Source organism: Zeus faber, assembly GCF_960531495.2.
Source record: "Zeus faber genome assembly, chromosome: 16".
Taxonomy (NCBI): domain Eukaryota; kingdom Metazoa; phylum Chordata; class Actinopteri; order Zeiformes; family Zeidae; genus Zeus; species Zeus faber.
In genome coordinates this window covers 2,699,306-2,711,356 of record NC_137202.1, presented here as the reverse complement: position 1 = coordinate 2,711,356, position 12,051 = coordinate 2,699,306, and the positions used below count along the sequence as shown (strand labels likewise).

Below are 12,051 nucleotides of genomic sequence, written 5' to 3'. Positions count from 1 at the left end.
TACAGTTTTCTAAGTTCCCATGAAATGCAGCATCACTTCCTACCGACACCAATTACATATTTTACGAGTTCACGTGGAAGGCACGGTGGACCTTCTGCCCACTGCCCAAACATTACTGCAATATTACAATCATTAAAAATTATTTCAGAACATAAAAACAATAAATACACTTTCACTGTGCGTATAATTTATTATAGCTATTGTGATAATGTCATTTTAACAGCACATAATGAAAAATACTTGAACAAGTATATGTTATGATTAATGTTATAATTAACTACAATTCAAGATGACATATAACCAAATGATTCAATTCAACTTGATGTATAACCAAATTAATTGTCTGTAATTGTCTGTGGGCTGGACCCCTAATAACAGCATTACTACTAACACGAGTTACAATGGATTAAGACATGCGATAACATTGTTTAATACTGCAATGACGATATGACTGGCGATAAATAAACAAATATTGAAGTGTGCATATTAGCTATACAGTTCCTATGTTTTTCTGCTTTAATAGGTACACTGTGCACACTAAATTAAGAAATGAAATAAAGTATTTCAAACATGCTTTAATTGGACAAATTGCACATGAATATCCAACCAATTAAACAGAACATTAATTGAAATAAGAGATAACTTTAAGAAATTAAAGTTGCTTTCTCCTGCTCCCTTTCAAATATTTTCCTCTGAACTCAACAAAAGCATCTCTTGAAATCAAAAAAATATCTGGGGGAAAACAACACAAATTACAGCTATCCAAATTCCATTGAATGCAGCTCTTTCGTTGACCGTTTATAGTTTTCCAGGTTTTGTAAAATGCAACACAAGTCACAGTTTTACGAGTTTCCTTTAAACGCAGCATCGGCTCAAGTTGGCTATCTAGGTGTCACACCCGCAAGTGTCTGGGTGTGAATGAATTCCGAGAGACAAAGCTTGATCTTCTATGACGTTGGATGATGATGTCACAAAACGGCCCACTCCTGAAAAGAATGAAATTACGACAGTTTTTGATCAAACTCGAACGACAAGATGTCTGAAACGTCCCGGCTCCAACGGGACCTCACCATGTGTCTGCGTACTGCCGTTATCGTGATTCATACATTTAGCCAAAAAATGCCAAGATTAAAAACAAAAAAAGTCAGGAAAAAAAAGACAATAGTAAACAATAGTATCTTGACAATAATGATATTTATAATAATAACTATAATAATAAATATAGCTGCAGGCAGCCGCACGGTGTCCAGGTTAGAGGCGTTAGTGACAAATTCGTTTTCTGAGTTCCCCTGGAAACTAGGGCTGGGTATTGGTACACAATACCTTTTAAGGTATCGACCGAAATAACCCAATACCAAGTAGTATCCAAACTTCTTCAGTCAAAACAATACCTGCATTCAATCTTTTTTGTACCCATATCTAGAAAAAAATACTATTTGTATGTTTTTTTTAATTAAATGCAACGACGAGTGATTGCTCACTACCTCAGCAGCAGCTACAACAGTCTCCTAAGGGTAGGTTCACAATTTTTCAAGTCTGTCAGTTGGTGACAGTCAGGTGTCCATATAAACAGTGAAATAGGTATCCCTCACTTCCTCACACCTTATTATTCCTTCTCAACTGGCAATTTGTTTAAAATTACACTCCCAAATACTTCATTGTATAGTTTTGCAGTTAACACTTTTAAAATGTATTCACATAGAAATCATTTGGATGGAGAGGAGCGGTGACATTTTACGCAACTGAATGCTTCCATTCACATGATGGGTATAGTAGAAAAAAAGGTATCGAATGAAGTACTGAATTGGTATCGGTATCACTTTAAGGATACTGGTATTGGTACTGGTATCGTAATTTTTGAAACAATACCCAGCCCTATATGGAACCCAAAAGGGCTTTACACACTTGTTTTGTTCCATAAGGAAACAGAGTAAAATTTAAAAAAAAAACGTACATCTAAAATAAAAACATTGTTTTGCATGCCGATCATGGGCGCCCCATCGCTGGCGTGCAGTGGGCACAGTCGGTGCAGTCAGAGAGGGAGTGATCGAGGCGCAGAGCCCGCCCTGTGGCGCTATTTTAGATTGGGGGCTATTCATAAAACAATGCCCACCCCTAATCAGGGCTCCAAGTTGTATTTTTACCATTTTGAGCACAACCTAAAATGACTTTGACCCTGATTTTAGAGATTAGAATGCGCTCCCATGTCCTTCCCTCTATATGTTGTGTTTATCTTGCTCGTGCATTTGGTTTACCACACTGACTGACGTGCCGCTGTCCATGCAGGCACATCCAGCTGAACGGCGAGAGGCTGCTCATGGTGGACAACGACACATTTCCAGAGTTGAAGCCTCGGACTTTGAGGGCCGGACGGACGATAGCCATGCCACCCCTGACTATAGGCTTCTACGTCATTAAAAACATCAACGCGTACGCCTGCCGGAGATAATATCCATTCTATTGAACTGGACTGTGGGCCTGACGCTCATATTGCCTCGCCATTCCTTGGCCTCCAGTGACACACCTATTATCTTTGAAAACATAAATCTCACCACCTTTTCTCCTCACAGAGCAATCTTAAAGTTGTTATGCAAAAGTCAAAACCGACCCCGTCCTCTCTCCATCCCGGCCTGGTTTCATCTCTGCTCTGGCCTTGGAAGACTTGCCCTTCACACAGCAAGGGCTGCACTGAACTCCATTTTGAAATTGCTTTTCTCAACTTGGACACAAATGTTGTTTTTTATTTGTCTTTCTATCTGACCTTTGTGTTTGGATGTGACAGAAATGCAGAAGAAATGCACATGATCACAGCCCCTTTGTATATATACAGATAATGAAGCTTTATATTCCTGCCTTTGTGAAGTTATCATGAAGTTGTGGGCCGGACCACCTGTGTTTTTATGTCAAAAGCATCTATTATATGTGCATAATCCGCTCAAATATTTTGTTTTACTGACCAAAACAGGGATTGAAATGAGGGGTTTTACCTTCAATTGATGTGATATTACAATACAGATATTTAGCACTTTAGATATTTAGTCTTTTCTCTAATGTGAATTACATTAAGTACATTTGTTAATAATAAAATAATAATAAAAAATCATTAAAAAAATATATGAAAACAAATGACGGAAATAGCTATTATAAGTCAATTTGGACAAAAGCTTCTGCTAAATGTTATAATTGTTATGTAATGTAAAAAGTAGTCAAACTAGTAAGTGTTGGGTTGCTCAAGGATCGATGAGGATCAACGACGATCAACCCACGGGGAGTCGTTGTGTGTGTGTGTGTGTGTGTGTGTGTGTGTGTGTGTGTGTGCGTGTGTGCGCGCCCGTGCGTGCGTGCGTGCATGGATTTGGATTAGTACACATTTCATGGATAATAATGCTACTGATGTGTCTGTGATGCGTCCTCATTTTTTCTTTTTCCTCAAAGCAGCTCCGTTTTCGTTGCAGAAGTGCATTCAAGGGATTTGAAGACGTTTTCATCAAAATTTTGGAGATTTTTCAAGTTCCAGCTCTTATTTTTGTCAAATGCACAGCGCTCTGGTACACAGCGAGTGAGCGTCAGTTATCGCTTTGTGTGGCATTTGTCTGCATGTTATTTCGGGTGCCATGTTGGAGGCAGTTACAGTATGTGTCACTGCTACCTCAAAGCGATGCATCAAGGGGAAAACATAGACCATCCATAGATCCATAACTCCAGCATGGCCGACATTTGGGTTTTGGGAGCGGGTTCATTCGTCTTGAGGCAAAACTCACACTACGTCAGGTAAACGCTCTTTCCAGTCCGTTCAGTGTAACCTTATTCTTATGCTGCTAGCTTTTTACGAGAACTTACACACATGATATATATTTTACATATTTTGTACAGATTGTCCACCATATTATTGTTATAATAAATAATGTACATAAAGAAGTGTGAAAGATAAGAGATATGAGTCAGATGTGTCTATTTACATATCTACTGTACTTAATTTATATGAAATGTTGGTTATATTTCTGTATGTATACGAGTCCATCAGTGTAATGGTATGGCAGCCCCGGTCCAAAACCACATAAAAATAAGCATGTTGTATTTGTTCTGACATCACTCTATTTTCTTTCTTTTTTTTTTTTTGTCATTGTGACAGTTTGTGTTAAGCAAGAAACGGCCCAGACACATCTTGCCTTGGGGAACGGCAGCGTGACAGCTGCATTTACTTTATTTTAACTTGATTTGCCCCTGACCTTCTCCTGGCAGATGGTCTTCTTTTTTCCAGAGCTCGTGACACATGCAGAGTGCCTTCCTGTGTCGGTTCTAGGCCATTTCAGTGCATGAACGTGTTAAAAACTCGAGAATGAGTCATCCTCTGAATGTTGTTTCCCAGTTAATGCAGAGATGTTGATATTCCTTTCTTTTCAAGAACATTATTTTGTGGTGTAAAGTGTGCAGTTGGATTTTTATTTTATTATTATTATTATTATTTTTAAGTAAAATAATTGTTGACAGTGACATTAAACAGTTTTCAAGTATTAACTTGACCTTTTTTTCTGGTGCGTATTCCAGTATTTGCACCCAAGTGAAATGCGTGTGAATTCCTGAGGTGATTGATCCTGAGACAACGAGCACAGAAATACAAAGAAGATTTGGAGGAAATATTTTCTGGATTAGATCCTTTATCAAGTGAATTAAAGACTGCCAAACCCAGTGTGTGCGCAGCGTGTGAAGCAAACCCTGCGTGTGCGCCATTTGTGGCCCACTATTATTAAATGTACAAATATGCGTGTAAAGTAAAGGTAACATTGTTTTTACACTGAAGTAAAGTGTCCTATACCACAACCTACTGTACATGCAAGTTTCAGATAAACAGCTGAAAACATGAATAAAAACTATTGTGGAAGGCTCTCTCCACGAGAGGGGTTTAGGGATGCCGAAACGGTGGGGGTTTAATTTATAATAAAATAACAAAAAGGCTCGCTGGTAAAATGTGAACATAAAACAGAAATCAGAATTTGATCATTGCGTGTCAGTGTCCGCGATCTGGTCCACAGGCTCTTGGCTCCTGCACCACGCGATCCTCACTGCAAGACAAACAACACATAAGAAAACTCTCCCAGCTGACTCGGACCAATCAGTGCTAGCGGGCAGATCAGGCTGAGTCGGAACAGCTGCGCTGGCGCAGGGAGAAGGCTTAACCACGCCCCCCGTCTGCCACATACCCCCACCGCCGAACTTGGGCCGGGTAGCCGTCCGGCTGCCAGCCCACTCCGCCCTTCTCGAAGCTGCTGTACCCCGTTTCTCGCTCGATGAGCCTCCGGCTGACGTACAGCACTGGTCAGTCTCCCCCTCCACCTGCTGGGACAACACTGCCACCAGCCCTCTATAGAGAAACAGAGCAGCAGAAAGGGAGAGAAAAATTTGGTTTCTCCGCCCAATGGACCGGATCTGATGCACCCTTCCGAGTTAAATCAGACAACTGGCGGATCAGCTCAGAAAAAAACGGGTACAAACATCCTATAGTAGCCGGCCGGCCCCAAGAACTGCTTTCCCTCTTTCTTTATCTTGGGCCTCGGACTGGTCGCGACCACTGAGGTTTTATCTATCTTGGGTCGGACCAGCCCTCCTCTCAAGTGGTAGCCCAGATACTGTACCTCTCTCCGCCCAAGGGACTCGCGCACTAACCCCACCTGCTGCATGTTCCACCCCCAGGTGTCACTGTGAATAATAATGACATCTAAGTAGGCGGCGGCGTATGCCGGGTGCAGGGGCAGGACCTCATCCGTGGGTCTCTAAAAGGTGGCTGGGGCCTCGAACAACAGGAACGGAAGTGTAACAAACTGATACAACCCCTGTAGAGTGGAAAAGAGGATTTTTACACCTTCCACCGGGCCAGCAGGAGGGGGACTGAGGTGGAGGGAGGGAGGACCTTCTGCTGCACCCTGATGGCCTGCCGGTGGGCAGCCCTGGGACAGATGATCGCCGGGGGGAGTTGAGGTCCCGCTTGCTTGGTAGCTTTGTACTGCACTTTGTTACCTTAATAACATACCTCATTTGACTTCTTGAGTATATTAAGACTATCCTTAGTCTTGTTGTGTTGTTGTGTCTATTGTTGTCTTTTTGCACTTTCATGTTATATATTGTGTGATACAAATATTACTTGCACATTTGGAGTATGGGGAAACGCAATTTTGATCCTCTGTGTAATTACGTGTTGCATGGTACGATTGACAATAAAGTACACTTTGAACTTTACTCCCCTGTTAGCCCTGGGGACGAGCCTCATGCCCGCTCCCAGTGGTAGGCTGCAATGTGGTCCTATACCTCTGCATGGTCCTCTGCCAGCATGATCGCCGCCTCCAGGCTGGCGGGGTGGTGGCAGCGGACCCACTCAGGGGTCCTTGCCGGAGGGTCAAGGAGGAACTGCTCCAACACCAGCAGGTTGATTATCTAGTCCGGGGACCGGTTGTCAGGTAGCAGCAACCTCCGGGTGGCCTCCCGCAGTTGTTGGGCTTGAGTGAGTGATCCAAGGTGGTGGTGTCCATCTGGTGTCCTTCCCACGCGGTCCAGGACTGCCCTCCTGATGGCATGGTAGTGCCACTTGCTGCACCTCCCCCGTGAGCAATGGAAGCAGGCACAGAGCCCTCTCTCTCTCTTCAGTGCTCCACCTGGCCGCGTCCGCCACCATCTCATAGGTGGTGAGGAACGCCTCGGCATTGTCCTCCCCTGTCATCTTCTGTAGGCTGTTATTTGGAAAAGGGGCCGCCGGACCTCCGAGCCCTGGGTCCCCCGCTGGCCCCGCACCCTGTGCTGCCTGCATGGGGTCGAGAACAGCGATCATCTGTTTCAGCAGGGATGGCGGGCTGACTGCTTCCCTCCATGGTCCCTGTTTAGGCCCCACTTTTGTAAGGCTCTGTCCACAGACAAGAGCTCAGGGAGGGAGACTTCCTGGCAGTGAGGTGCTGACACGGCGGGGGGTTTTATTAAAATAAAACAACAAAAAGGCTCGCTGGCCAACTGAGAACATAAAACAGAAATCAGAAATTTGATCAGATCAGTGCCCCGTTCCACAATCTGGTCCGCAGGCTCTTGGCTCCTGCACCATGCAATCCTCACTGCAAGACAAACAACACATAAGAAAACTCTCCCAGCTGACTCGGACCAATCAGTGCCAGCGGGCTGATCAGGCTGAGCCGGAACAGCTGCACCAGTGCGGAGAGAAGCCTGCGCTGTAACCTGCAGACCACGACTTAACCACACCCCCGTCTGCCACAACTATCAACAACACTGTCGAAAACACAACCCAGTCCACTTTTTCGTTCTCAGTCACGAAAATGAATCCATTGAATCGTGTCCCTGAGCACAATTGTCCGTCTTTTCATGCTGCGCATAATGAAATTTAAACCAATTAATTTGAATGGGGAGATTTTCTCTGACTATAGAGGGGTGGGGCATGGGGGGGCGCAATACGCACAGTAAAATGAGAAGTAACCTCACAAAAGTACACCACCGCGGGTAGATGGTGGTGGGGGCATGGATGTATTTAAATGTAAAATGCATAGGTATAGATTTCGTTCTATCACAAAATAATAGTAGGATACTGGTTTCTCTTTATCTCTGAGTGGTCTATAGTCTATATGGTCTTTATGGTCTCATATGGATATAGGGTCATAGCCTCAATATGAAATTCATTCATCGATACAATTAAACTGTGTTTAATAGTAGCCTTTGCGTGGCTGTGTACCCAATGTACCAGCCAGTGTGGTAAACATTTTTATTGTCAGTTTGGACTGGGTTGTAGGAACCAGCATTTTCGCCCTTCCCGACCCACTACTAAATTTTACCTTGAAATTGTTGCTAATTGTTGTTATTTTTGCATCCCTGTGTGGGTCATATCTCACGTCTGAAATACCTTTTGTGAGTAATTCATTGAAGATTAGACAATTTTCTATTTTAGTTGTGTCCCATAATATTCACTCAACCCTGTTACCTCAACACATTCAATCCTATGAAATATTTGGAATATTCCCCAAGTCACATGTTCAACAAGCAGTATCATCAGCTGAACTTCCTTGAAGGCCATGGGAAGAAGTAAAGTAAGTTCTATCGTTCTTTTTTTCTGTATTTCTACTGATATTGGGACATTTACTGAGAATGTCACTGTCAACATGGGTGGGATTTGTCACACACTTGAAATGGTTAATATGTGTCCGTGTGTGTGTGTGTGTGTGTGTGTGTGTGTGTGTGTGTGTGTGTGTGTGTGTGTGTGTGTGTGTGTGTGTGTGTGTGTGTGTGTGTGTGTGTGTGTGTGTGAGAGGTTGTGGCTTCCTACTGGAGATACGAACCCTAGACTCAACTGCACTCACGTTTGGTCCCTTCCAATCAGGCACAACATGAGGAACGTGGGGGCTGAAACGGGACCAGTAGAGAGTAGAGCAGGTCGTCGAGTGAACGGAAGGTTGCAGGTTCGATCCCCGGCTCCTTCTGGCAGCATGCTGTCATGTGTCCTTGAGCCACTTAACTCCCTAACTGTTCTCGGTGAGCCTTGCGTGGCTGCCTCCATCCGTGGATGAATAAGTTGGACTTTAATATATTTTAAAAAGCCTTTTACGTGAACCTGAACTGAATTTAATTTCCGTGACGGTGCGTCATTTCTCTGGCAGCTTCTTTGTGATTTCTGATCCAAACCTTTATGGTATTATTGTATTATGTTCCATTTAGGGCTGTTGTTTTTTTTTTTTCTTTCCATTACGTAAACAGGAGTCACCCATTACTCTCTTCAAAACACAGTCTCCCTTTTCGCATATGGTTCATTTTAAACAGGTCAGCTTGGCTGACTTGTAAACACGATTCCAGACTCGTTCACACTTAGTTCAGTCGCCACTCGGGAACAGCGAGATCGTCCCAAACTTGTGCATTTCTATATGCATGCAGGTACGCAGCGGGAGGGAAGGGGAGCAGGGGGCAAATGCGGGAATTTACATTTAAGCTGCACTGCGAACGTATACTGCCGCCTGGTCAATTTGAGTTTAAAAACATCTTAAAAAGCTTGTTGTCAGAAGCACAAGAAAATTCACTTACATAGAGGTAAGCCAGACGGTTTATCACAGCAGTGCCTCATAGGATTTGCCAGGTCAAAAGCAAATTTAATATGCTTAGTACATACATTTAGATATAAAACATTTATTTCGTCCGATCATTAGAACACAAAGAAAATGTGGGTAGAAATGTAGGTGACGATGCCTTTTTCAATAACAGCGAACCTGCTGACACTGGCGGCGGAGCAGGATCTTATCGAGCCTTTCCCTGGAAACGGTTCTGTTTGGCCAAAGGTGGTTCCTATAAACCATTACCTTCTCATAATAATGTTTGAGTATGTCCTGTCAGAATGTGATCTTGTCTGGGCTTTGGCGGGACTGTGGCGCGTCTGGCTACTTGTGCGTGACAGCGCCTCCTTAGCTGCAGCAACATCCCGCCTCACTCTGTTTACACTCACTGATCCATTTTGAGACATGCAAGACTTCGCCTGCGCTGTTCGCAAACATTTGAGGATTTTCTCATGTTTATCCTGTATATACAGCTAGTCGGCTTAATTGAAACTTCCACGAACGCTGGGTCCCCGGAGAACTGATTGACTAGATTAGACCTTGGCCTGAGACCTATAACTCTTGGCATTTTGGACCAGTCTGACACAAGCAAGTTTAATAAAACATAAATATTTATGTTGCTATGGCTTTTTGCGTTCTGCCTAGAAACATGAATGGCACAAGCCAAGACATACACACTGCACATAGTGTCATACAACACAGATTTTCTCTAGTCATCCAAATAACTTATTGTACTTATTGTTTATCATTTTGGACAAAATAGTCTGCTAAGTAGTCGATAGTAATGTAATGTAATGCGTGAGTGAGTGTGTGTGTGTGCGTGTGTGAGAGACTGAGTGAGTGTGTGTGTGTGTGTGTGAGTGAGGGATCGAATGAGTGAGTTTGTGTTTGTCTGTGTGTATGTGTGTGTGTGTGTGTGTGTGTGTGTGTGTGTGTGTGTGTGTGTGTGTGTGTGTGTGCATGTATGTGAGGAAGGGGAATAACTACTACTCCAAACTAAAACAAGACAGCAGCTAAATTCCATGAATACCAAAACAGGGTTTACAATCCTGCTGGAGCGTCATGTGCTCCAGACACGGCACATGACTGTTTCCATCCACACGGGTAATCAGGCCACTTACCGTGTTATATGTCAGCACAGGCTGAAACAAAGCCTCTATCGAGCTCCTAGAATTGCTCTCCATGCAGGGGTTCCCAAAACTTTTTCACCGCATAAGACCCCCACCCAACCACCAACCAAAAAAAAAAAAGATATTTGCACTTGTGGTTGAACATTTAATTTATACATTGAGACAAAAAGTGCAAATCTTACATTAACACTAAAAACACTATTATAAGTAAGGTTAAGTATACATATTATGTGGGAAAAATATTTTGAAATGTAATATAATAAATTAATAAATAAATAAATTGTGAATGAATTCAAATAATTTTCCGCAACTTCAATGAGAACCACCCTGGGAACCAATTTGGGAACCCCCTGTTCTGACTGAGATCTGGAAACGGAAGTGTGGTAAGGCATTGAAATCAATGTTAAAAAGCCTACTTTACTGACGCTTTGAATTCCACCTGTAATCTATGGCATGTGTTTGTGTTTTTTTTTAATATATATACACTACTCACAAAAAGAGAGGGATATTTAGCTTTCAGGTGAAATTTATGGAAAATGTAAAAAGTTCAGGCAACAGTGATATTATATCATGAAAGTAGGGCATTTAAGTCGAAGCATGCAATGGTGATTTCCTCATCTCAAACAATTTATTGAAACAAAAGCCAACAAAAGTGGTGGGTTTACCACAACAAAAAATGTCAATGTCTCAATAACTAGTCATGTGCCCTTGAGCATCAATTACAGCTTGACAACCACGTCTCATGATGTTCACAAGTCGACTTATTGTCTGCTGAGGCATGGCCCCCCACTCTTCTTGAAGGGCGGCCCTCAGGTCATTGAGGTTCTTGGGTACAGAGTTACGAGCCTCTACACGGCGACTCAGCTGATCCCATAGGTTTTCTATGGGATTCAGGTCTGGAGAAAGTGCAGGCCACTACATTTGAGGTACCCCAGTCTCCAGCAGCCGTTCCCTAATGATGCGACCTCAATGAGCTGGAGCATTGTCCTCCATGAAGATGAACTTAGTCCTGTGTTGTTCATGCAGGGGCACAATGACTGGATTAATGATGTTATTCAGGTAGTATGGGCTTGTCACTGTACCATTCACAAAGTGTAGGGCAGTTCTGTATTGACTAGACACACCTGCCCACACTGTAACACCACCACCACCAAAGGCTCCTCTGGTGACAACAGTGGCTGATGCATAGCGCTCTCCTTGACGTCTCCAACATCGTTGGCGGCCATCATTTCTGCTGTGAATCGACTTTCATCAGAGAATAGTAATGTAATGTAATGTAAGTTAATTAATGACTTATTTTTTTTATATATATATATATATATATATATATATATATATATATATATATATATATATAATAAGTCATTGTCCGCGACAGATTCATCTGTCATAGTTGCGCAATCACTACATAGCCCTAAAAAAGTGATGTTATTTTTTCAGGGAAATAAAGTCATTTCATTTTCAGTCATTTAAGGCATTTCACTGCATATACGTATGAAAGTTTGTATATGTATGTGATGAATAAACCTCTTGAATCTTGAATCTTGAAGTGCTGATGATCTGGGGTCGCATTGTGATTACGTCATGATTTTAGCGCAAGAAAACACTTTCATATCTACCGATTTCCTTTGCGGAAGCTTCAAATTACACGGTCGGACAACATTTGTATGTTGTTCTTTTTAAATCGAGGTGGGAATAAAAAACCACTCCACATACTGAACAAAACGCGTTAGCTTTCCGCTCTTTCGCGTGGTTAAATGCCCAATAGTGTCACATTTGCGCGACTTTGTTTATCTTAACCGGTTTGCATTTCGGGGGTTTTTTAGACACGTTTT

General features: G+C 42.7%; 1 protein-coding gene across 1 annotated transcript in view; it reads left to right on the top strand.

Annotated features, from left to right (window-relative positions):
* Positions 1-2,449, top strand: part of hpse2 (heparanase 2) — a gene marked incomplete at both ends in the record, with an annotated part of 71,033 nt that extends 68,584 nt beyond the window's left edge. The window contains one exon of the mRNA XM_080016991.1: positions 2,287-2,449. Within this exon, the coding sequence (XP_079873117.1) occupies positions 2,287-2,449 (163 nt within the window). The remainder of the gene's footprint in view (positions 1-2,286) is intronic.
* Between the last annotated feature and the right edge of the window lie 9,602 nt (positions 2,450-12,051).